General features: G+C 39.2%; 4 protein-coding genes across 6 annotated transcripts; 1 reads left to right on the forward strand and 3 right to left on the reverse strand.

The window, feature by feature from the left end:
- Positions 1-9,095: 9,095 nt before the first annotated feature.
- Positions 9,096-14,477, reverse strand: LOC122045078 (protein NRT1/ PTR FAMILY 8.3-like). 2 transcript variants are annotated; one of them, XM_042605138.1, is made up of 6 exons: positions 14,233-14,477; positions 13,833-13,938; positions 12,595-12,700; positions 12,248-12,465; positions 11,586-12,145; positions 9,096-11,488 (listed from the first exon to the last, which is right to left on the reverse strand). In XM_042605138.1, exons 2-6 carry the CDS (start codon positions 13,884-13,886, stop codon positions 10,678-10,680), a joined length of 1,749 nt encoding a protein of 582 aa, XP_042461072.1. In that variant the 5' UTR covers positions 13,887-13,938; positions 14,233-14,477; the 3' UTR covers positions 9,096-10,677. The 2 variants fall into 2 exon arrangements, with proteins under 2 accessions (XP_042461072.1, XP_042461073.1); XM_042605139.1 differs by lacking the exons at positions 13,833-13,938; positions 14,233-14,477 and having other exon boundaries at positions 12,346-12,465.
- Positions 9,325-11,772, forward strand: LOC122045079. The gene is made up of 2 exons (XM_042605140.1): positions 9,325-10,105; positions 10,377-11,772. Exon 1 carries the CDS (start codon positions 9,325-9,327, stop codon positions 10,033-10,035), a length of 711 nt encoding a protein of 236 aa, XP_042461074.1. The 3' UTR covers positions 10,036-10,105; positions 10,377-11,772.
- A 143-nt stretch (positions 14,478-14,620) lies between the features above and the next one.
- Positions 14,621-20,639, reverse strand: LOC122045077 (uncharacterized protein At1g51745-like). 2 transcript variants are annotated; one of them, XM_042605136.1, is made up of 4 exons: positions 20,336-20,639; positions 19,961-20,252; positions 17,165-18,222; positions 14,621-16,581 (listed from the first exon to the last, which is right to left on the reverse strand). In XM_042605136.1, the coding sequence occupies exons 2-4, from the start codon at positions 20,155-20,157 to the stop codon at positions 15,242-15,244; spliced, it is 2,595 nt and encodes an 864-aa protein (XP_042461070.1). In that variant the 5' UTR covers positions 20,158-20,252; positions 20,336-20,639; the 3' UTR covers positions 14,621-15,241. The 2 variants fall into 2 exon arrangements, with proteins under 2 accessions (XP_042461070.1, XP_042461069.1); XM_042605135.1 differs by having other exon boundaries at positions 19,961-20,638.
- A 1,417-nt stretch (positions 20,640-22,056) lies between these two features.
- LOC122045080 (50S ribosomal protein L19-1, chloroplastic-like) lies at positions 22,057-25,691 on the reverse strand. The gene is made up of 5 exons (XM_042605141.1): positions 25,459-25,691; positions 24,329-24,547; positions 24,039-24,125; positions 23,843-23,976; positions 22,057-22,477 (listed from the first exon to the last, which is right to left on the reverse strand). Exons 1-5 carry the CDS (start codon positions 25,597-25,599, stop codon positions 22,375-22,377), a joined length of 684 nt encoding a protein of 227 aa, XP_042461075.1. The 5' UTR covers positions 25,600-25,691; the 3' UTR covers positions 22,057-22,374.
- Positions 25,692-25,887: the final 196 nt, after the last annotated feature.

Genomic DNA, 25,887 nt, shown 5'->3' on the forward strand with positions numbered 1-25,887 from the left:
TGACCAGATGCTAGGGATGAAGTATCAATAGGTCAAGGTTGATCGGGTATTGGTTTGGAAGGTTTGGGACTTGGTTTGGGCAAAAACCAAGCTCTGGATCGGTCTGCAGACCGATCCAGTGATACGTTGGGCTGTGGGCTTTCTGACCGGTCTGGGGACCGATCAGCATGGAGCCTGATCGGTCCCCGGGACCGATCAGGGACGCTGGGATCGGTCTGAGGACCGATCAGATTCCACACAGAGAGTTGGGCAACTCTCTGTGAAGCTTTCTGATCGGTCTGGGGTCCGATCAGCACAGGGCCTGATCGGTCCCCGCGACCGATCAGACAAGCACCAGACCGATCAGGCTGAAGCCTGATCGGTCCAGGTTCTAGCCGTTGCGTAGCAACGGCTAGTTCTCTGCTCTTCTTCTTCGCAGGTATAAAAGAGGGCTATAGGACTTCGGTGAAACTTCTTCTTTTAGCTACTTCTTCTTCCTTCTGGAAGTTCTCTCCTGCCTGAAGATTTTGCTTCTTCTTCCTGCTGAGCTTTGTGAGCTCGTTGGGTGCTAAAGCTTCGCGTGAGCTTCTTCCTGTTGCTGGTTTTCTAGCTAGGCTTGGATCCGAGAAGCTGCTGCTTCACCAGGGTTCCTGCTGACTTCAAGAAGGCAAGCAAGTGTTGTTTACATTTCTGTTCTTGTTTTCTTGTTCCTATTTGTACTCCTATTGCTGTTGCAAAGATTGTGGTGAGGTTTCTCCACCCACAAGGAGTATCTATTAGCCGGGTTTCCGGGGACTCATCCACCGACGGATTGGTAGGCTTCGTCCACCTTACGGACACGCCGAGGAGTAGGAGTTCATCTCCGAACCTCGTTATATGGTTTGTCTTTCTTCTCCTGTTTTCTTTCTACGTTGTATTTCCGCTGCACTAACCTAATCGTAGGAAGAAACGCGAAAGATTGGGGTCGGCTATTCACACCCCCCTCTCTAGCCGTACGAAGGATCCTAACAAAATGGTCCTACTCAATACACACATAGTGTAAGATAAACTAATACCAAATTACACTACAACCATTCAAATGGTTTGTCCCAATCCATCTTGGTTATGAGCTACTATTTATAATTTATAAGGAACTGATAACATGATCTTTTGTGTGGCACCACACACTATGTTATCTACAATATAAATTAAATGAACAACTGCATTTAACATAAATGCAGATATTTGACCAATGTGATTTTTATGTTCATACAAAAAGCTAGGCTTTTAGTATACATCCTAACACTTAGGAGCATAGGGAGTCGAGCAAAAGACGCAGCTAGCGAGAAGGACGGTACGGGAGAGAGCCGACAGGCTCGGTGTGTCCGAGGGACGAGGTGCTGCGGAAGAGTACGCGGGTGGACGAGAAGGAAGTGCGCGACATTTCCGAGGGACGAGAAGCCGGAGCGGAAGGTTGCTCGAGAAGGCCGAAATTGGGTTCGGGTGAGCCTTATTTCGGTTGGCTAAAATCACCCAAGCGAGCTGAGCCGGAGCAGAAGACCCGGACCGAGGCGAGTAACACCAGAGCAGAGGGCTCGAACCAAAAGTCAACTAAGTTGACTTTAGTGGTTCGAGCATTCGGAGCGATTCCGAGCGCCCGAAACCTTATTTTGATCGAATCACGTTTGACTGCGATCCGTTGCGAAGGGGATAAAATTGTATCCCCCTCCGAGGCGCCTAGAACCCTCCAGGCGCTCCGACCAAGGCTATAAATACAGCTTTGGTTCAGAAGCTTTTCATCACAACAAGAATTAGCAATACAACACTTGTGAGCTTCCATTTCTAGTTTAGCTTCTCTTTTTGCGCTTTCACTGCTGTAAGAGGCTTCTCCGCCTAAAGGAGATCTTTTTAGTGTGCGATTTATTCCTTGGATTAACAACCTCCCCGGTTGTAACCAAGTCAAGTCTGTGAGCCTCTTCTTTTGGTTTATTGCTTTCTTTCTTTAATTATATACAAGTGTTATTTTAAAAAGTCCGAGGAGGGTACTTTGTATTTGTATATTTTTTTTTGGCTATTCAACCCCCTTCTAGTCGGCTAACGCGGTACAACAAACACTCGGGACTAGCAGGGTCACATATCTCGGCTGGATAGGCTAGCCTATCGGACATCTGGTCCAATCATATCCCAAGCTCATATTCGACGCTACACGGTCACATATCTCGACTGAGTGGTGTAGGCGATTAGACCACTGATCTGATCAGGTCCTAAGTCCCTCAAGATCGATAGAACCTCGAGTTGTATAAATGACATTCAAAGCCAAGTCCTATGGGTCTGATCAAATATGCTAGGTGTCTGGCCCGATTGAACTATTTGGCTGAGCGGAGGCCGAGTCTGCGAGAGGGTCATCATTCTTTAGCCGACCCAACCCCATCCATGAACAAAATCTGATCAAACGACAGAGGGGACTCGGTCAACCTACCAGCAAAGCATATTAAGGGCTCATCAATCCAACGACGTAATATTCCTTTTTGACATTTTATGTAATATTCTCAGATAATCAGGGGAATATTTCCTGGGTAGTTTTACGATAAAAGCTTCTATCCTATAAAGCACAAAGGAGGTGAGTCTATTTTTGGAAAGATGTCAAAGTGTCAGAATGGTTGACCCTTTTTTAGAAATACATCAATATTCATGCACAGAGGAAAAGTGACACTAAATAAGGGGTCTCTTCCTAAAGACGCAGGTTTGCAACATTACGCACTTATAGCCCACTGATCCTTTCTATTGTTCACTACATTCTTTTTCCTCTTGGCCACTTGTTTGACTTGAGCATAAGAGTGCTTGCACTGGGGACCCCTTCTTAGCTTGGTTACTGACGTTTTCTTCTCTCTATTTCTCTTTTTTGACACACGGGATCTCTCGGTACCCTCTACTTCTTGCTCAAAGTCTTCTCACAATCAACATCGCAGCCACATATCTAGCACACCATCTTCCTCGATTTCAGACAGGATCAAAGTCGTTCAAGTATTGTTCACTGAGTCCCACCAATGGATCCAACCTTTTTACACTTATCATATGACGGGAACCTATAGCACTCAAGAGTGCTATAGGTAATGGGAGACACAGAGTGGCCAACCAAGAGTATTGGCTACATTCACCGTGTTGGTGCAGCAGGGGTCGGCAAGAGGGGGTGAATTACTTATAAAATAAATAACTTGTTCTCGTTCTTTTGATTTATTTAGTAGCACAATTAAAATAGTGATAATAAAACTGAATTAAACAACTTTAAAAAAAAGGATTAAGAGACCAGAGTTTTACTTAGTTATAATCTATGTAGTTGTTAATTCAAGACAGTGAAAGACACTAGATGATCTCCTTCGTTGCAGGCGGAGAAGCCTAGGAAAGTATTACAAGAGTTGTAGTTCAAGTTGTACATCATTTTCTAGCTCCGGGGTCTTTTTATAGTCTCTGTAAAACTCTATCCAAGGCTGGAAGGCACCTCCAAGATAATCCAAGGCACCTTCTATCAGATAAGTTTTATCCGTTCGAAGATAAAACTCTATCTTTGCTAATGGTCACTGGAATGTGTCTTCTATTGGCTGAAATGGGTAAGGCAAATGTGCACTATATAAAGAGCACATTGCAGAAAGAAATACAAAAGGAAGAGAGACTTCTAACACTTTCTTCTTGAATCGTCGGACTCTGGATTGAGACGTTGTGGATCCCTGGTGATAATTCGTTTGTGATTATCATCCCGACTACGAGTTTGATTCGAGGAGTTTTTCGCGGTTCCCAGATCTTCGATATTGATTCACTGGGGTAAATTTTGGAAACTCAACCCAATTTATTTTTCGAGAAATTAAAGATGTCACGCTTCCGCATTGTGATATAATAAATCTAATAATAATTTATTAGAATTATTTGTTTCTAGTCTTGTGGACAATTTAGTCTTTTACCTTTTCAATTTAGGGTTTAGGTTTTGCTTGTAATTAACCATATAAGGTATTGTGCTATTTATTTCTTAATCACTTTTGGGATTTATCAAAATCAAGACGGCTACTTTTTCTTTGGCATCAATTTCTACAGGGACGATCGTGCCCAGATGGAATGATGATGTGGTGGTCCTGGGGGATATGATAAGTAAGTCACATCTGGTCCACTTCCCCGTCATTGAAGTCAGAGGCGATGGAAGTGTACCAGAGACCATGAACGGTGGTGGGAGGTGCAACGGCCATGAGGAGGAAAAGTGAACGGAGAAGGGGGGAGAATGGACTTATGACATTAAGAGGGAACTAGAATGGACACCAGCGACAACAAAGGAAGTTGATGAAGAAGGTGAAGAAGACGACGAAGATGAGAAGGAGAAAATGATCAGAGTTGCATCATAGGTTATAAACCTTAAAGACCCTAGTAGTACTCCACCACAATCATTCGATCAGAGGAGAGAGAGAGAGAGAGAGAGAGAGAGAGAGAGAGAGAGAGAGAGAGAGTTAATCAAGGCTATTGAATTTGAAGTATCAGGGGTCACATCAAATCTCAACAGTAATTTATCATTTCAGATACTCTTTTAACAGGTGTGCACCACGTGGCGAAAAGGTACAAGCCATATTTATTAGGGATGAAAAGCGGTAAACATGTTTATGATAAAAAGACGTGCTTGTCATATTGAGCATTGATGGCAAGTGGCATATCCTATTTTCAAGGCGCATGTATGACGTCAACTCGAGCAGAGTGATGTTACAGGGACCGAGCATTCGACCAGAGAACGAGAGGCACAAGAAACACAAGTGTCTAGTCAGTCGGGCTTGCAACCTCCTTTGACTAAACGTGAAGGGGAGGCTTGTAATGCGGGGAATAAGGTGGGGCATCCCGAAGTCAAGAGAGTCGACTGAGATGACAGTCAAAGTCTAGGAAGGGTCAACACTCGGGGCTAGTACGGTCACATGTCTCAGCTAGATGGACCAGCCAATTTGACATCTGGTCCGATTGGATAATGAGCTCATATTTGACGCTACACAGTCACATATCTCGGCCGAGTGGTGTAGCTAATCGGACCGCTAGTCCAATCGGATCCCAATCCCTCGGGATTGATGGAACTCCAAGCTATATTAATGACGCTCAGAGCCTAGTCATATGGGTATGATCGGATATGCTAGGCATCCTGCCTGACCGAACTCTTTGGTCTGGCGGAAAGGTCGAGAGGAGGTTGAGTCCGTGAGAGGGTCATCGTTCTCTAGCTGACCCAACTCCATCCACAAGCGAAGTCCAATAGGACGACAGAGAGCACTCGATTGCCCCTACCTGCAGAGCATATTAAGGGTTCGTCAACTCAACGGTCTAATATTTATTTTTGGCGTTTTATGTAAGGTCGTCAGAGAATCAAGGAAATATTTCTTAGGCAGTTTTACAATGGAAATTTCTACCCTACAAAACGTAGAAGAGATGGATCTATTTTTAAAAAAGTATCAGAGTGTCAGAATGATTGATCCTTTTTTGAAAATACATTAATATTCATGCACAAAGGCAAAATGATATTATAAGGGATCTCCTCCTAAAGGCACAAGTACGTACACAACATTACACACTCAGAGACCACTGTTCCTTTTGTTCGGTGCATTCTTTCTCCTCTCAGCCACATGTTTGACTTGAGGTTCGGAATGCCTACGTCGGAGATCCCTCTCTGTCCCGGTTGCTAACGTTTTCTTTTCTCTATTTTCCTTTTTTGACATACAAGATCGCTCGGCACCCTCTACTTTTCACTCAAAATATTCTCATAGTTAATATCAAAGCTATCCCTACCAACACACTATCTTTCCTAATTTCAGACAACATCTCATAATACTAACTACGTCAACCCGGGAGAGTTAAGCTATACAAATTGTACTCATATCTAATGCGTTCCAATTGAAAATCTTTTGTTCTTCAGCGGAGAATATATACATTAAACATTAATATAGAAACAATCTCCTCCAACACAAGGAGACAATAATCACAAATTAATATACAAGAAAACAACAGATAAAAGATAGCAAAGGAGACCTAATTAATTAGCCTTCCAAATCCATAAAATACAAATGATTTCAGAAAAGACGACGATGAAGAAGGCAAGAAAGGGAGAGTACAAACAATACGCAGTAGTGGAGGGTGTGCATGTCCTCGTGATGTCTGCTGCAACGTAGTTGCCAGCAGAAGGCAATGGATCTGACAACTGATTCTGAGGAAGAACTGTGGTGTGTGATGATTCGACTGCCAAAAATTACGACAATGTCAACGCGATCAAATCTGTGTCTGCTCAAAGATCTGGCGAGCCTTTATTTATTATTACTATTTCTTTTTATAATCCAGACGTATCTGACTTCGCTTGACTATTTCTGAATAATATATGGACCGTACTCCCTTCTGGTTCGTCATACGTAGTAATTCGTGGATGATCGATCCCTGCAACCGAACCGCCCAATTTTTTAACAAATTATCAAATTAATATAAAATAAATTTATTAATTAAATTGTTTTTTTCAATTGATTGATATTGAACTCAGTGATTATTGTTAATATTATCTGTCGCCCATAATCACTCGTATAAAAATATACAAGATAATAAAATTACACATACATATTCACACACGCAAGTATTTTACTGTGATCTCAGTGCTTGGATTCAAACAGAATTTTTTTTTTTTTTTTTTTTTTTAGAATATATTATATATATTTAAATTTTAAAATTTTAGAATTTAGAAATTTGGTTATAATGGGTTTAAGTTAATCAAAATTTTCCGATTCAGACTTTTTTCTTGGATTATAGTGTTCAAAATTAAAAATTTTAGATACTCACATGATATATTGTATGTATTTAGGATTTAAAATTTTAGAATTTAAGGATTGAATTATAATAAATTTAAGTTAATAAGATTTTTTCCTTAGGATTCAAGCTTCTTTTTCGATTTATAGTATTCAAAATTAAAAATTTTAAATGTTCACGACGTATAGAGTTTTTATAAGGAGATGTTGATCTAAAAACAAATAAAGGAATACAGGTGCCTCCATCTATGATCTAGACGCCTAGATCCAATTCAAGCGTCTGGATTCAATTTAGGTGCCTAGATCGATGAGATATGCACAGGCACACAATATTTCATCCGCAGCAGAGCAGAGCTATATATAGAGAGAATTGTTTTACTGCAGACCGACTAATGCGGAATCATGCACGTCTTTGTTATTTTTTTTTCATGGAGTTGAGGGGCCTGGATCAAATACAAATGTCAACTCATTATATATATTTTTTTAAAATCAAAATTTTCTTAAAGAAAAACACTATACCCCATAAGTAACTAAAATTTTTAATCTTGAATATTATAACGAAGCATGAACCCTAGACAAAAAAATCTTATTAGCTTAAACTCATTATACCTGAACCCCTAAATCCTAAAATCTTAAACTCTAAATCCATATAATATACCCATGAGTATCTAAAATTATTAATTTTGAATACTATAAATTAAGAAGGAAGTATGAACACTAAAAGAACAATCTTATTGATTCAAACACATTATAATCCAATTCCTAAATCTTAAAATCTTAAACTCTAAATATATATAATATACCCTAAATTTTTTTTTTTAAAATATATATATATATATATATAACTAACAATGCGATATTGTAAATTGCTCATAACATAATAGTCTAGTGATATAGATTTGAATTAATTAAATTTAAATTATAAAATCGAGATCGAATGAAATAAATTAAAAATAATAATAATTAAAATTTTGAATTATCAAAGAAGGAGCCTCCGCATATGTAGTAGGGATCCTCTGATCCATAAATTATGGACCAGAGGATGATCCATTATATGAGGATCCTTGATTTAGATAAATTCTACTTTTAAATAGATAGGGTCTATCCAAATCAAGGGTCTAAAAAAATAGATCATCCTATCCATAATTTACGAACCAGAATTCATTCTCGCATACAGTAGGACCTCCCACATATGCATATGCAAAGAAGAAGCTAGCCGCATCCGCCAATTCAGGAGAGGAGTGCAAATAAAGCAGCGTAGAAAGTAAACTGGAGCAGAAAGCTTTTGGTACGTCTCTCTCTTTCGGTGGATCTCCCCGTCAACGATCCAGTTAATGGCGAGGGAGACGAACCATGCGGCACTACTGCTCTATTTTGAGTGTCCTTCCCGCCCACTGATTTCAGTAAATTCAAATCCAAGGGAGAAAATATGCATAATTTTTAAAGAGTTGAAATTCCAATTTAATGACCTTGAGAATGATGATGTTTGTATTTAGCCTTTGTCAGCCATTGGGCTCCCTTCCCCATGCACCAAACAAACTCTACCATTGTAATTAGAAACAACGTAGTACATTTTATGCAACTTTAAGAATGGGTTAATTTTATCTTATAAAAAAATTTCATCTACTCTCAACATTAACAACAATAATAATAATAACTAAATTTAATCACACCGAATAAAATTAACTACATGAATCCTTTTACTATATTAAACTCTATTTCATACTATATCATCATCTATACTTAAATAAATTTTATCTTATTTTATTATTACTAACAAATCTTTTTTTTAATCTTTCTCTTCCTCATTTGATATACGTATTTATCATGATTTCACATCACCTAATTGAAATGATCCTACGCCTAGATTCTTGGGGACGACTCATCGGGGAGCTTGCACGATTATTGACTATTATTACTGAAATCAAAAGAAAGAGACTGAAGGGAGAAATCATCATAACCACCGTCACCTGGAGCACTAGAAGATGATATAAATACTTCCTCACTTATAAATCTCATCTTAACATCTATACATATTATGTAGGGTAGATAAATACTTTCTAATCCTTGTGTCTATTGACTCCATTATAAATGGATATAACATATTAATATTTTTATATGTTAATTAATTATTTAATAACTAATCCATAAGTTTTTTTACTATATAATTATTCTTCATAATTAAAATAATTCAAAAGAAAATAAAAGAGTAAAATTAATAATAATATAATTTATTTATACTGTGTAACTTAAAATACAGAGAGACGGGAAGTTTTATTTTTTTTAAATGGTTATTACCGATGACAACTATGATTTTAAATCATAGGGACAACCTAGACAAAGTACAATCATTCTTTATATTTTTTTATAAATTTATAATTTTTAAGTATTTTTTAAATAATAATAATAATTTTAAATTAGACTATACATCAGGGTCACTAACCCTGGTCCCTGATCTTGGTGCCGTGTACCGCGGTGTACAGGTCAAAACATCACCGCCCAACGCCTATATATGGGACCGCTCTAAAAAGCTACTACCTCAGTACCCGCGTGCTGTGGGATTTCTACTATGTCGAAGCAGAGAAGTGGAGGCCGAGGCGCGATGAGGGGCGACCGGAGATCCTCGGCCGATGCCTCGGAGGTGGTTCTGTGGCGAGAGGAAGAGGACGACGGCGGCGGAGTTGTGGAGGCGAATGGGGAAGAGGCCGGGTGGAAGTGCTGGCGGCACCTGTCGCAGCCTCGCTACGGCGTCTGCCCCGCTTGCCTCCGCGACCGCCTCCTCCTTCTCTGCCCTGATTGCGCCCGCACCCGCCCCTGCATTTGCGGTAGCTTCGCATCCTCCTCCTCCTCCTCCTCTTCTTTTTCTTCCCGTTCCTCCGCCGAGCCCATCAGATCCGGCTCTCGGAGAGGCGACGGCGCGGAGATCGGCGCGGTCGGGCCCGTCATGCGTCTCATCGAGCGCGAGCCGGCCTTCCAGCGGTCGCGATCGGTCGGGTTGCAGCTTCTCAGGTCGAAGCCGACGGCCGCCGACGTGGAGCCTTCGCCTTCGAGGTCGCGAGGGCCCAAGATTTGGGCGCCGTTCTGGAGGCGAAACCAGCCGATGGAGGACACAAAACAACCCAATCTCTACAGATCGAGGTCAGTGGCCGCCGGGCACTTGCCTGACGCCGGCGCCGGAGCGGAAACGGAGGGAATAAGGAAGCGGTTGCGGTGGCACTTCCCGAGCCCTATCAAGGCGTTGCGGAGCAGGATAGCGACGGCGAAGGCGGTGGTGCGGTAGCCCTCCCCGTGTCCCGCGGGTGACCGCACCGAATCTTCGAGATATTTTTTATTCTTCTTCGATAACGCAGGTATGCCCGTTCAACCCTAGCATTAATTACGAAACTGCCACGCTGCTGCTTTTGCTTTTCTCATAGAAACAGGCACCAATTCGTTCTGTCTCTTCTCCCTTGTTTTTAGTCGCTTTTCCCCATCTCATTCAATCGATTTTAAAGCAAATTGAAATCCTTTGCTCAGTGGTCCTACTCTCCTCGCTTCGACAGCGGCCACATTCTGTACTTGAACATGGTTCTCAATAATCAAATCCTTACGTTGTGTGAATGATTGTTTATTTTCCTGCAGGAATGCACATTGTTCATTGATGGCATGGGGCAGAGCTGAAGCCTGAACAGTGAGTAGGTAGGCATTGCCATCAGAGGGGACACATCCTTTGAGAGAGTGGACTCATAAACTACCCTTTTGTTCCAGTTCATGGTCTAAAAAATCATTCTTTGTTGGCTTTATCCGAGGATACGATGGCTCCACCATGTTACAATCTGCTCTTTTTAAACATCTTCATTCTGGGAACAGTAGATCTTCGTCTAAAATTATAATTGTGGCATTTAAAAGATCTTTGTAACAGTCTCAGGAAAGAACTCAAATGTCAAAGTGTGTGCCGCACGACCTGCTTCGGCCTGTAATTCCTCGACGTGAAAACATAAGCTGTGAGATTCAATGTACAGATGCTTGTTAGCAACAGGAAGTAAAAATCTAAGTGGCCTTTGTTCAGATCATCTGGTATCCACCCTGGACTTCCTCCATTCGCCGTGAATCGAACCACGAGTGTCAAGATAAGAGAACTCAAGTAACTTCCCAGCGAGATGGCAAGCAATGAGATAGCTGTGCACATGCTCTTCATCATCTCAGGTGCCTGGCTGTAGAAGAATTCATGCTGTGCGATGAAGCAGAAGGCCTCGGAGCCGGCCACGATGAAGTACTGGGGCAGTTGCCAAGCGATTGTTAATTCTGCACCAGCCTCGGCGCTGTGTAATCTTCGGGACTCTGTAAATGCAGCTGTTGCCATTGCCAAGATCATCATAAATTGACCGATCCCGATCCTCTGTAGCTGAGAAAGTCCCATTTCATTATTGTAAATTCTTCTTGTCGCCGGTGCTATGATTTTGTTGTAAGCCAGGACCCAGGCCATAACACTGACAACCTCAAAGGAAGACAGAGAAGCAGGAGGAACCGAGAAGGATTTGATCTTTGTGTTCATCGCGCTCCCTTGCTGGATAAAAGTAGTTGCCATTTGACAATATGCAGCTGAAAAGATGACACCAGCTATCCATATTGGCAGCAAACGAACGAGTATCTTTGCCTCTTCGACTCGAGTTATTGTACAAAGCCTCCAAGAATTGCAAAGATTTGTGCCCTTTCGGTCAAAGTCTGTGACTATAGCCGCCTTATCTAGAAATCTGAAGATTTCATATTGTTAGTCGATGTCTTTCACCAAAAAAAAGAAAACTGGAGGTGAAAATTGATATAGAAAGCATTGATGATCATGAGAATTACCTGAATTCTTCGGAATGTGCTAGTCTTTGGCGTCCGAAATTCTGTGCAGTTGTATCATCCACCTCGTATAAGAGCCGGCTATCAAGAGGAACTTCCAACCGAATCTTCCTGAATGCAGCAATCACAACCTGAAGAACACTCTTCAACGAACTCGTCCCACTTGGCGCTCGCAAATGATATGCCGGTGTTCCTAACAAAAACCCAACTAAAGCTATAGCTATGCACACTGCGGTGATACCAAAGCCGAGTGCCCAGCTTAAATTTTCCTGTATCCACACTATCACAGTGCTTGAAAATAGACCACCAATATTCAAGCAAACATAAAACAAACTAAAGAAAGAACTTTTCCTTTGTCTTTCTTCGATGTTGTCATCACTGAATTGATCTGCGCCGAAGGGAAGCAGAGCAGCCTTGACACCTCCACTGCCGAATGCAACAAGATACAAACCAGAGAAGAATGCAAGAGTCTGACCTCCATTTGCTGAATGACATGAACCTTCTTCACATGAAGGTACCTTCAGTGATGGAGTTAAAGCAGACAAGGTAATCATCGTCACCCCCTAGTAATGATCAGTTAAGGAAAGAAGCAAAGTTATTTCCAAGCCCTTAATCGGAATTCATGGACTAACAGGTGTATGTATTGGGCTTGAGCATCAACATACTAGGAGATAGATTAGAAGAGAGACCAAAATTGTCTTGTAATTTCCCAAGAAACTATCAGTTAGTACAGCTCCAATCAGCGGTGTGAAATAGCATGTACCTCCCCAAATTGCAACATTTGATGCATTTGAAGCGTTACTGCCATTTAGGACGGTGCCAAGATATACAACCATGTTTGTCGCGATTCCATAATAAGCAGTGCTCTCCAAGCATTCAAATCCTATAATATCAATGAGAGTTAACGACAATGCAATAACACAACAGATAAAAGTTTAAAATGGATACATTAATCGAAAGAAAAGTAGATCATAAAATTGAACTGGTGAGCTGAAATGCTTATAAGCCATACCCAAAATAATTGTCGGAGCTTTATTAATGTTGTATCTATATGGAAATAGAGGTTCATCATGTTCTTCCTTCAAAGTAGTATCATTGCAATGGCCCGATGAACAACTCTGAAAGAAGAGGTTAGTGGGTATACAATACCAATGTTTTGCTGCAATATTCAAAAGCCTATACCAAGACTGTAGTAGTGTAGTGTACATACCACAAAGAAAATCACTTTAGTTGTAGGTGAATGAACTAAGGAGAAAGAATAGGAAAAGGAGCAACAATATGCCAAGGTAGTGATTTACCTCCTCTTTTTCTATCTCTCTCATATAATTGGAAACTAATATGCGTGTCAGTTTTTTTCTTTTTCAGAGAAATAATATTCCTCAATTGTATTTAAAAAATTCTGTTCACTTCTGTGAAGTTGGCATTCGACATGGAATTTGGTTAGGGATGTAAATGAACCAAAAGGTTCGCGAGCTATTCGGAGTTCGATTCGGTAAAAAGCTCGTTCGAGTTCGTTCGTTTATCTTGTCGAGCCGAGCTCGAGCTCGATTTCGAGCTCGACAATTTTATCGAGCCAAGCCCGAGCTTAAGGATATTCGGCTCGTGAGTTCGCGAACATATTCGTTTATAGGCTCGCGAGCCAAAAAAACGAGCCTTAAAACGAGCCTTAAACCGAGCCAAAAAACGAGCTCTAAAACGAGCCAAAAAAAAATGAGCTCTAAAACGAGCCTTAAAATGAGCTTTAAAATGAGCCAAAAAAATTAGCTCTAAACGAACCCGAAAATGAGCCCGAGCTCGCTTAACGAGTTAGGCTTGTTAACTTTGATAATCGAGCTAATAACGAGCCGATCTCGAACTGTTCGCGTCTTCGCGAGCTTGATAATTCTAAAACGAGCTGAGCTCGAGCCTTGTGATAAAAGCTCGATTCGAGCTCAAGCCGAGCTCGAGCCTAATAATGTTCGGCTCGGTTCGGCTCGTTTACATCCCTAAATTTGGTCTTTTCTCTTCTAATCATAATTGTTTCTCCAGTATAAAAGAACATCCATGCAAATAATGAGCTGAATACGAAAAAGAAAAGCACTTCAAGGTAATCTAGAAATGAACAGATCAGAAGACACGGGAATAATCTGGCAAGTTGCACAATCTGAACCCAACTACCAATCAGCTAATAATCGATTAATTGAATCACTAAAAAGGTCATTTTTAAAAGTAAAAAAAGAAGAGAGAGAGAGAAAGAGATGTATGAGTCACCTTAGCAATCAAAGGCGCTTGCTCTCCTATCTCCAGATAGTCATCTTGTTCCATTTCTCCTCCAAAAGAAAAGAGCCTTCTCTTCTTTGATGTTGTTGGAGGGTGCCTTCAAAATAATTTTCCACAATGATAAGCAGGCAAATTATTTTAGTCACCATGGGCCACATCGAGTTGGTTGGCCTCAATTATTTAGTAAAGATAGGTGCTATAAAATATGAATGCTGTCACTGATGTTAGGTTATCAAAGTCAAATCTTTTAGGCCCGTTGTTGCCGAGATATCTCCTCTCAAGTCTCAAATATATATCAGAGGCCGATATTTATTAGGTTAACAGGTAACAACAAGCATAGCATGCAAATACCCAACAAAGTAGAAAAAGAGAAAGAAAAGGCGAAGGTCACCTGATGCGATAGCAAAGGGAACTCCTCTGTTAAGCAAGCTTCCAAGTTCTCGCATGGTCGCCGTGAAAATAGTGGGAATGGAAGAGCAGCTGAAGGTTTTCTTCTCTTTGGTAAAGGCCAAGTCTCGTGTCCCACCACCCACCATGGGGGAGCAGCGCACGTGCTGTGTCATGAGATTTTCAATACTTTATCGTAGAAAGAGATAGATTTACCTTTAGTTGCCTTAAACTATGACCCACGGGCCGAGTCTAGTCTAATGGACTTGACTCAACTCCAGTGAGGGTGGGCTTGTGCTGGGCCAGATGGCTTGAGAGCTGTAGTAAAATGGAATAAGGTAGCTAACTAAAATGGTCAAACTATCATGGACTAAATCACATGGCAATTGAAATGACTGAACAACAATATCCAACTTTTCAAGAAGGATGAGTACAAGTAACTCCATAGGAAATTTTCACTGGCGTTGTGGCGTACTTGGCATCAATTACTTACTGAATTGTAAATAGTACAAAGATATACATACAGATTTGGCTGTGAACAAACTGAGAATTATTATCCAGATGTGAGGAAGACAATGTCGAAGAGTCTTGACATGAGTTCTTCACTTTGGGTTAAAAAAATGTTCATCGTTGGTTGCTATTGTACACGAGTTGGAGACCTGGACTAAATAACTGGCTTCATGAGTACAAACTTCTACAAATCTGGCTCTATTGCATGACTGAGATTTATGAGATGTGTATAGATTTGCCAGTTACTGTTGTCTGAAATCAACTAACCAAACCATGAGACTTCTGCCTTTGCTGACCAACTACCAGTATGGGCGTAAAAGATCAGCTTCTTCATTCCCTGAGAAGGAATTAGTATGGGTTCATCTGCCCTGAGTGGCCCCTCTCATTCGGCCATGATGTAATGGTGAAACTCCAAACCAATCCCACTGGCATGAAAATTATAGGTCAGTCGAACTGGAGCAACTGGGTGGGATATATTGTAACCAACCGACACAAATTATTGCCTATGATGGATCAATTATTGCTGCATCTGACAATCGAAATAGAGTTATGGTGGGTGATGACCTTCCAACTGCTTCTAAAATCCTGCTAAACGCTACCTTTGCTGGGACACATGTGATTAAAGGCATTTGCCCTTCTGATTTCATGAGACCTCCCAATAAATTACAACCCCTAGCAAACCTGACTTCACCATTTGCACGACCAAGTTTCTTTTCAGATGCAAAAGATGATAGTGTTCTAGTTTTTTGGCTCGGCAAGTTTACTTTTTTATGTGGTGTCTTCAGGAAATTCCCTGAGGGTGGTTGGTGAGGATAAAATAGTTTCTTCTTTGTTGGCCTCAACTGATTCTTTGAATAACCAAAAAGCACATTTGGCGGGCATTTGTTTTCTCCCTTTGAATAATGAGATTGTATAGCTTCATCATTTTCCCAAGATGATGTCACTGGATTTGACCGAGGAACTCTTTGCATGGCAGTTCTTCTGGCAGTCCTCCAGACAGGTCGGTGTGTTGTATTTCCATCAGGAAAAGTGTGATTGCTAGGAAAATATTGATTGATAGAACCATCTTCTAAGATTTCAACCTGCACAGGGTGCCCTATAATTGCTTTTCCATTAAATCTACTCATTAAAGAAACAAGAGGAACGTGTTCACCGTGATAGCTTGTTTTGACTTTCAGATCAACATTAAATAGGTTAGACGCCATCCCTCTGCTGAAAGAAGTATAAAGAGGATCAAAGAATTCATCAGATTCTTCCAAAAGTTCTATGCGTGTTCGATCAGATAGTTCATCAGCTTTCCAGCCAAATACAGATGTTAAATGTGAATCACTTCCCAAATTTTTGAAGCTAATCTGACTTCTACCAAGATCCCTAGCAGCTTTAGCGACTAAAGGATAATTTTGCCCATTATATCCATTCATTTGTTCCTGTAGAACATCATCGCCAATTAAATCAAGTTCCTCTGATGCATGATTTTGCTCACTTTTAATATGACATAAACCTAGCTCAGCATTCATATCGCTAGAGGATTCCGTTTTTGTCATCCTCAAAGTGGGACCTTTGGCTCCATATGCAGTTAACCATGCAGAACCATCAAATTTATCTAACTTGGAGGCACAGATTTTCTCAGTCCTAACATCAAATGGCCTCTTAACTAGGCAACGGCTGTTGCGTTTGCCCTTAAAGTGCCATTGAGAAACTCCCACCTCAGCAGGAGAATGTTCATAGGGATGTGAGTGGTAACCAGAAAATGACATTTCGAGATTTTCCATATCTGGAGATTTATGAGATGAAGAAGGGAAGTGATCATTTGGTCTAGATGATGCAAGCAATTGATCAGTATCTGTAAACAAACCTAGATTATGTTACTCTTGAGAAAAAGATGAAGGAAACACGAGGATCAAATAGAGGTCTTTAGTCATTAACATTACAAGAAACATCTATCGAATAACACAATCATAAGTTAATTACACAATATATAATAACAAACTAAGATCCAAATATAATGTGACATACTAAGTAAAATCTAAGATCAATTTAAAAATGGATTTCAAATTGGCCCCTAAAGGTTGACATTGTTAACTCTATTGCCCTAAAAACTTAGAAAATACAAGTCCAGCCCTTGAAGTTTGTATTTTATTTAATCCAAATGACCCTCATTTCATAAAAATTTTAAATTAAAATGATGCTAACCGATTGGTTTAAACTGGACATAGCTTTAGAGGCTAATTGGGATTTCTTTTCAAAGCTTCAGGGGAGCAAGTAATATCAAGTATAACTTTAGGATCCATCTGAAATTACCCATTTGAAAAATTACAGTGGACAAAATCAGAAACTATGTAAAAGAACGAGATCAGTGCAAGGCATGAATCTTAACTTCTAACCAAGGAATAGAAATTGATAGGTGACCAATTCAAGAAAAATACCTCCTAGGATATCTCTTTCCTCTATCTCTGTTTCCAAGTAATCCACTAGTGAAGAATCAGAGTCATTTGTCCTTATCACCTCCAAAGATGTGCAATCTTCAACGAAAGAAGAATGGTCAACACAAACTTCCATTTCGAACTGGTTGGATGGTGTTTGCACATCATCAGAAGAATAACCTCCATTATCAGGAAAATCAACTGAATCCAATGGCAGATAGATAGACTTGCTCTGTGTTGCCCGATGTACAGCACCCAAATCATCTTTGCCCCCTTCCAGAGTTACAAGTCCAGGAAAGTGATCAATCTGAGAAGCCTGCAACTGTGCACTACTTTGTAAAACTTGTACTAGTGGTCGGCATCTATCCCGCTTTTTGACTAGAGATTCTTCCACCAAACCACCCTCCAACTGTGACCTTTTTCTTTTAATTGACATGAAAAGATTCGAGCTCCTGGCATTACCTTTACCTCTGACTATATGCACAGCACTGGGAAGAGAATCCACATTGTTTTCAATGAGCCCCTTGGTATTTGGTGAAGCAACTGACTGAAGGAATTTTTTCTTTGGAGAAATCAGTGGGCATAAATCCTGCAGTCCTTTCACCCGATTAATGGTTGAAGAAATTCCTTCCTTTTGTCCTATTTGCTTGCTATCCTTTCCTACAATTATATTTGAAGAATTGTTCCCATTTTCTTCCTCATACAAAAGATTTGCATTCCTGGGAAGTGTAGACTTCCGAATAGGACATTTAGCTTGCATCGAGGACTCTTCATTTCTGATGACAGTATGTGAGGGTGAAAAGTCCGTGAACTCTCCTTTTGGAATACCTAAACTATTGGCAGCAATTCCATCGGATATGATGCCTTGTTTTTGCTGTTTCATTTCATTCTGCTTTCTTTCAAGTTCAAGAGCATGAAGGATAGCATCCTCTCGCCGTGCATATTTCTCCCTTTTCTTTACAGGAACTCCTAGAGAAGATTCAGCCTTTTCAATGCAACCATCAAACTCCCCACAGCGAAATGCCTTAACCCGTTTGGATTTCTCTAAGTTGTACCAGTCCCTGCCAATAGGTTTACCCAATGCAATATTAATAAAATGTCTATAAAGAAAGAATAAATCTATTTGTCATCAAGCAGCAATTAGATTGAGTACAGAGATGATTAGAAAGGCAAACTACAAACACACTAAACTAATAGGTGAAATCGAAAATCTCTCCAAGATGCAGAATATAATTGAATGAGATTAAGAAAACCCCTACCATAAAAAACAGAACCAATTAAAATAAAACAATAAATATACACAACAGCCTTCCATTAAAGTAGTTATGTAAATTATGTTGCATTGACTTCTGAAAAACTATTGGTTGTACAGTTTAAGAGGAGCTGAATTTCCCATGGAGATCATGGCATTTACACACAAAAAAAAAAATGATATGTAACCTAATGTTTACAGGGAAGCTAGAAAGTTACATTGACATTAAAAATATTGCAAATGAAATCAGGCAAAACTAGAAAGTCAACTAGGTGCTTAGTCTTCATCCAAGATATTGAAACAAATTCTGATAACATGGTTGTATTGCTGCAGATCAAATTGCCTCGCCCCACTTACCCAGCATGAAATTTAGTTTATAACCTATATTTTATTGCATCGCATTGCTTCCCTCTAAATCCCATAACGAGAGGTGGTGAAAGAAAGAAAAAGGATCACATTGCCAGCCTAAATAAATAATACATTAAAGGTCTAGCTATGGCCACACAAGGCAGTAACAATGTACTGATTTGGATTGCAAGTTTTCAACTCATGCTAAGGCAAAAAAAAAAAGTTCAGTACTACTAAAGGAAAGCTCAAAGTAGTGTTTCTAGCAGATTGCAATATGAGCAAAGTAGGTTAGCAGACAGGAAAATACCTTGATATATTCCTAGATGATGATGGCTTAGAGCCACAACCTAACTTGAGCAAATGAAGAGAGGGAGAGAAATGCTATGATTCTATAATTTACATGGCAGGATCAGGTGTCTAATGATTGATGCATGTAGAAATGAAAGCAGATGAGGTTTCAGTGAATTTATACAATTACTAAATCAAAACATTCAGAAAATTTAACAGAGAAATAGAGTGACAAAGTATAATCATGAAAAATTGTGTTGCTATGAATAACTTGGTGAAAGAAAGATAAGGCAAGTCTAGTGTAGTAGAAATTTGATTGACCTAGGACTTGGAACTGAGGATGTCCAGATCAATAAGCCATTGGCATAAGTTGATTCAATTTTTGTGTTATATCTCATAATGCCAAGTGATAAAGAGGATTAATGTAAATACCGCCATGCATCTGGTAATTAGGATTCCAATATGGAGGACTTGATGGATGTGGAAACGAAAGATAGCAAGGCAATAATTACAAATGATGCATTTGTAACAAATTGAGAGAACTAAGTAAGATGCTAGTGATATATGCACATAGAACTATGACTACGAGAAAACTGAAGAGTCTGTCAAACAATGTCGGTGATAGATTAGAAAATGAAATACTTAGAAATTGCACTAATAGTCGCAATAATTATTCATATACACAAAAAAATTAACTAAAATGATTAGAATGATATTATGTTCATACAGACTAGCTAACCTAATAGCAAATACAAGTTCACATGACTAAACAAGTAAGATAGGTCAAAATGTTCAGAAAATCAAAATCATAAAATCATGTAAAGCCTATGTTCATCAGACAAATAATTCAGGGGAAAAAATAATTTTTTGCAAAGAAGTATCAACAAACAAAAGAAAAACAAAGTCCTCACACGCTAGCATCCTCCCTTCCGAGTAGCTTAACTGGCGTCCCTGACCTAGGGGACATTAGATGAGACACCGACAGCTCTTCAGGACCAAGAATCCTTCCTGGCCACCAGGATCCGTTCCTCCGCCGCACCCAGACGATCGTCCCAACGCTGTAATGAACGGCGATACCACCACCGTCCCCATCCTCAGAAACCCCCATCTTCTCTCACTTCCTACCGCCTGCCAGAACTTAAACAAACCTAGAAACCGATAGCACACTGAGAACGTTCGACGAGCCGCCTGCAGCCAATGTCGCTGGAGCACCGGACTGGATTAGCCCAGATCCAACCAAACTGATTGAGCTCCCGACACGGGTATTCATTCAAATAAAAACTCACATAGCGGGAACTCCAAACATTAGGTTTTCCGCAAGTTCATCAAATCATCACCACCACCGCTGCTGCTAAAGCCGCCGCCGGCGCTCTCAAGACTACGATTTGGACGAAAGAGCCCTTCCGATCTTCCCCGCTGAAAACTCCAAGAGGATACTTCCTCCGTCCTATTTTTACCACTTTTTTCTTTATTTGTTCGCTATTTTTCTCTTGTTTCCGCTGAGATCACAAGAACAGGCGGACGCCGAAGACAGCAACAGGTGACGATCTCGTTTCCTCCAACAGGTAATAACAACAAAAGAAGAAGATTAGGAGACGAAAACGCAAGGGTTCGCACGGCCCGGTGGACAGTCGGACTCCGGTTCGCGCACGTTGGACCGTGAGGAGGCGATAAGCTAACGTGCTCCACGACCATCTGGCCGCGTGATGAGCATCGAACGGAGGAGAGGATTCATGGGGTCGGAGAAGACCGGCCCGGTCCGGACATGGCAGGGACCCAATCGGTCCGTTTAACTGCCGTGTCTGGCGTGACGCTATTCATGCCCATATCACTCACGCTGATCCCTACCAGGTCATAATTTAATTTAAAAAATAAAAAATGCTAAAAATGAAATAATATATAAATAAATCTATACAAAAATTTTACAACAAGTACTTGAGAACACCTAATTTTTAGATTTCCAAAGACTCAATTCCTAACAAGTCAAAATTTAAATTTAAATTTAAAAAAAAATACTAAAAATGAAATATATATATATATATATATATATATATATATATATATATATATATAAATCTATAAAAAAAATTACATCAATTGATAAAAGACGCTTATGAAATTCTTAAACAACACACCTAATTTTTAAATTTATCAAAAACCCACTTATTTTCCATTTTACTCCTCCATCAATTACTAATACTATATTTAAAAAATAACACCATCTTAATACTAAATTTTTAAAAACAACACCATTAAAAATTTAAAAACGACGCGGTAAAGTAGAGAAAAATCCCCCATCATAACTTGAATTTTGCATATAATCTCCACTTATAAAAAACTTTGTTTCCACTCCCTGCATGTAAAGTTTTATTTACTTCAACTTCCTCATGCAAATATTGTGACCTAATTGCCCCTCAAATATTTTAGGTACAAAAAGTCTAAAAATGAGTATAATTCCTCTTAAATTCAACACTTTACATTAGAATCGAATATATTTTCTATTAAATTGAACATCTTTTTTTTCCTGTTTCCTAAACCCTAAAAATTAGTATAATTCCTATTAAATTCAGCATTTTAAACTAGAATCGAGTATATTTTCTATTAAATTGAATACGACGTTTTTCCTATTTAATATAATTCCTCTTAAATTCAATACCATTTGAAAAAAATCTAATATATTTTTCATCCAATTGAATATCATTTAAAGAAAATCTAGTATATTTTCCATCCAATTGAGAATTATTTAAAGAAAATCTAATATATTTTTCATCCAATTGAGATGGAAAAAGAATCGTACTCGGTTTGATAGAAAATATACTCGATTCTAGTTTAATGTACTGAATTTAAAAGGATTTATACTCATTTTTAGACTTTTTATATTTAAAATATCAAGGGCAATTAGGTAAGTATATTAAACTAGAGAGTGAAAACAAAATTTTTTTCCAATGGAGAGTGCATGCAAAATTGTGTTTGTCAATGGAGACTGCATACAAATTTACCCAAAACGAAGTAAAATTAAAAAAATACCATAACTAAATGATTGTTTTCCTCACATTTAATAACCCCAAAAAGTTGTTTATCTTTATCGACTTAAAGATGAAAATTTCAAGGACAAAAAGTTTAATTTGGCATGAGTGGAATATACTGCAGTTGGTCACCATTGATCGAGCCCAAAACATAAAATTACAGACTTCAATGAAAGAAACCTCCTTAAAGTGGCACCTGAACTTGAAACCTCCATGAAAGTGGTGCATGAACCCTGCAATGCACAGGCCAAGAAGACTTCTTTGTAGCGAAATTGAAATGACCGGCGAAGTGTAAGATATCATGGCTTGAATGGATTCATTCTTTCCCTGAGGTAATAAAGTTTTGCCCTCCTCACTCTCTTCTTGTCCAGCACTTTGATCTCCTTAATATTTGGCGAGTACCTGCACCGAAGGAGGGAACATGAGGATGTAGATTAGCAAAGAAAGAAAAATAAAGTTTCAATGGGCAATTGACAGTTAGCATCTCACAAGAATGAGCAGGCAAGAAATATGTTGTTTTAAAATATTGCAATCACCTTGGTGTAGGGCTTGTAAAAGCAGTTAACTTGATCCAACTCCAAGCAGTAGGCAAGCAATTTAGTAGATTCAAATTTCTCTTTTCTAACAAAAGGTTCAATTGAATTTAGCCCTCCAGTGGATTCCTGATCTAGTTTTGTGATTGCTAACTTTAAGAGAAAGGAGGATCCCTAAAACTAATGGAGTGACCACTGTAATAAACCCTATCATACTATGGAAACTTTCTATAAAATATATGGTTCAGCAACGAATCTGAAGTTGAAAATAAAGAGGAGAAAGGCATAAACAAGAACAGCTTCCTAATGAACAACTGGAGTTTCTTGATGGGCTTTTGAGTTAAAATCAATTGCCTAAGGGATCAGATGCTTCTTATCTCCCAACTGAACTCTTCTATTGCACTTTTGAAGTATTCATTGTCTCAAAAGATGAATGAACATTGTTGGAATAGCAGATAAAAGGACTTCAGATCATATAACATATTATGTGGCTATAATAACTCAGTTCAAACCATGCGATATAAATCAAAGTCTCATTAGTACATGGTGTCTACATCAATGATTATGGATCAAGGAATTTATTTTATGTATAACTTGGAACTGAAATCTGTTTTGTGTGTACCTGAATCTAAGTGCAATTTACTTCCCCAATAAAACTTTCTTCATTACCACATCTAATTCTGATGATTTGGTATATAAACCCTACCTTCTCTTACCTAAAATCATTGCATCTCACTTGTGAATAAGAGATAATTCTTTTTAATGTGGATGTTGCATTCCTGCTAAGCAATCTCGAACCATTTGTCCAATTCATTCTTATTATAAAATCCTGTATTTTTTTTTCCCTTCCGGACTAATGGAATAGAGGAGGAAATTATTTTACAAATTTTTCACTTGTTTTTTTAAAAAAAAAACTTTGATAGGAAGTGCTTAGATTAGACCGCCATCATAAGGATGTTCATGTAGAACCAAGGTAATTTAAGTGTGATTCAAGAAACCACCTTCGCTTTACACATAAAAGGATGCAAACATTGATACTCCTCACATTGGAGGGAACCTATGCTACTACCTAAAGAAAAATTGCAGTTGATGAACCATCAATTACTGACATTCATTCCACCGACTCCAGTGGCCATTCTATAAAGCGAACTTGAATAATTTACAAAACAAATATAACATTCAAAACCTAACTAAAAGATAGAAAACAGAGAACTTAGTTGAAGCATTAACTTACAAAGGGTAAACAGATTCAATCCCGACACCAGCTACCATTCTCCGCAATCTGAATGTTGTATTAAGACCTGCATTTCGCCTTGCTATCACAATGCCTTTTATACTTGAAGTCCTACGTTTGTTTTCAGGCACTTCCTGTTGATATCAAGGATCACAACAACAACAACAACAGCAATAAACAAATAAATTTGCCATACCACTTTTAGCTGGATAATATATCCAGGTCTTATGTCAGGAATCTCTCTCTCAGCTTGCACTTTGCCCACTTCTTCTTTGTCTAAAATCTGCATGCATCAGAAACCATAAACAGTACACACAAATGATTAGTTATAACAAGACCACTTTGAGTCAAACTAGAAATCCACAATAGAAACAATTTGTCATATCACTTATCAGAGCGATCAAAAAATGAGCAATTCATGTTCCTATCATGCAAGATATAATTATCAAAGATAAGGCACCACTTCATAAACTCCCCTGTGCTTACATTCATAATGTACTTAGCAGTTTTGTCAGGCCTTTTGAATTTGATCCGCGGAGGATGCTCAGCTACTGGGAATTCAATAGAGCTCTCTTCCGTGTCAGATATCTCAGGTTGGCCAGTGGTACTCATGTACCTTAGGAAATAATTATCACCAGCATTGCAAGGCCTGAATACCCCATTATGAGATTTCAGCAACTCATTGTGCAACTTCAGCTTTGTCTCCTAAGGTAAGATAGCAAATATTAACTTTTTAAATTTAAATATAAAATCCCATGATAAACTATTTAAAAAAAAAAGATTTAATACCATTTTGTCCTAATAGTATAGTGCAATCACTAATCTACTCTGTGTATAAAAAATTGAATAAATATATATCATATATTTGAAATCCTTAACTGATGAGAAATGTCAAACCCAGAAGAAGAATAGTGTTTTAAACATTAAGGTGAAAGTAAACAACAACAAAAAAACAGTTCATCTAGAAACAACTTAAAAGACTAATAGGTGATATGACGACATTTCTCCATGATTTAAAGATACAAATGTAACTAAAGCTTTCTTTCTTCCCTCTTGATTTAAATCTTTAGGTGTGAAAGTGAAAACAACATCTGCACCCTGTGTCTGTCACCTTAGTGCATTTTTCCAATTGTTTTAAAGATGTATCCAATGCATTCTTATTGTACCTCTCAAATAATCCGGCCAATTTCCAATTCTAATGCTGGCATCTAGCTACTTGTTGCAGCATATCCCACTCGCTGATCCCTAAGAGATATATGATCAATGGAGAAGAAAGTTATTGGCTTTTCTACTTCTTGATCCTGTTCCTTGTGTTCACGAAGTAAACTACGTTTTATAGGCCCAATTCATGGTTCAGATGAGACTTAAACATAGGTTTGAATTTCCACGAACAACCTCACTGTCGGCACTACGTAGAAGAGCTGGAAATCACTTAAACAGATATTCATCCTTTTCCCTATTCATCCGGCGACGATATCCCGAATCACAGACATTCACCAAGCAGCTAGCTTCCGTCGGTTCTCCTTCCATCGAATGGCACTCCAACAGACTACGGCACGCGTCCTGCCATGGCATGCACAGAGATTCGGACAAAGACAAAAAAAAATAATTCTCACCGCCGGATGGAGGACTACGTTCGGTGCCGCCGTGGCAGATGAGGTGGAAGCGTAGGGCGAGGCAAGGGACGCCCGGCGGTGCAGAGCACCGGCAGATCGCACTGCAGATGAGAGCCATCTCCTCGAAACTCCACCCAGCATCTTCCCTTCGATCCACTCGCCTTCCCTTCCTCTGCTACGTAGTAGAGGCCGCCGGAATCAGAGCAAAGCAGGGAGAGGGAGAGGTTAGGTTTGTAATAGGGTTTTGTATCAGGGTCCCGAGCACGGATCTTGATGTGCAGATCAAGGGACCGTATTTTGCCCTTTACCCGAGCAAGCAAGTCTAGCAAGAGAGAAAGAAAAGAATTATGAGTGGAATGAAACACTATTTTGATAATAAATAAAAAAAATATTTTTTAACAATTTCAATAAAAAAATTATGTTATTTTA

This window comes from Zingiber officinale, chromosome 2B (genome assembly GCF_018446385.1).
Source record: "Zingiber officinale cultivar Zhangliang chromosome 2B, Zo_v1.1, whole genome shotgun sequence".
NCBI classification, from domain to species: domain Eukaryota; kingdom Viridiplantae; phylum Streptophyta; class Magnoliopsida; order Zingiberales; family Zingiberaceae; genus Zingiber; species Zingiber officinale.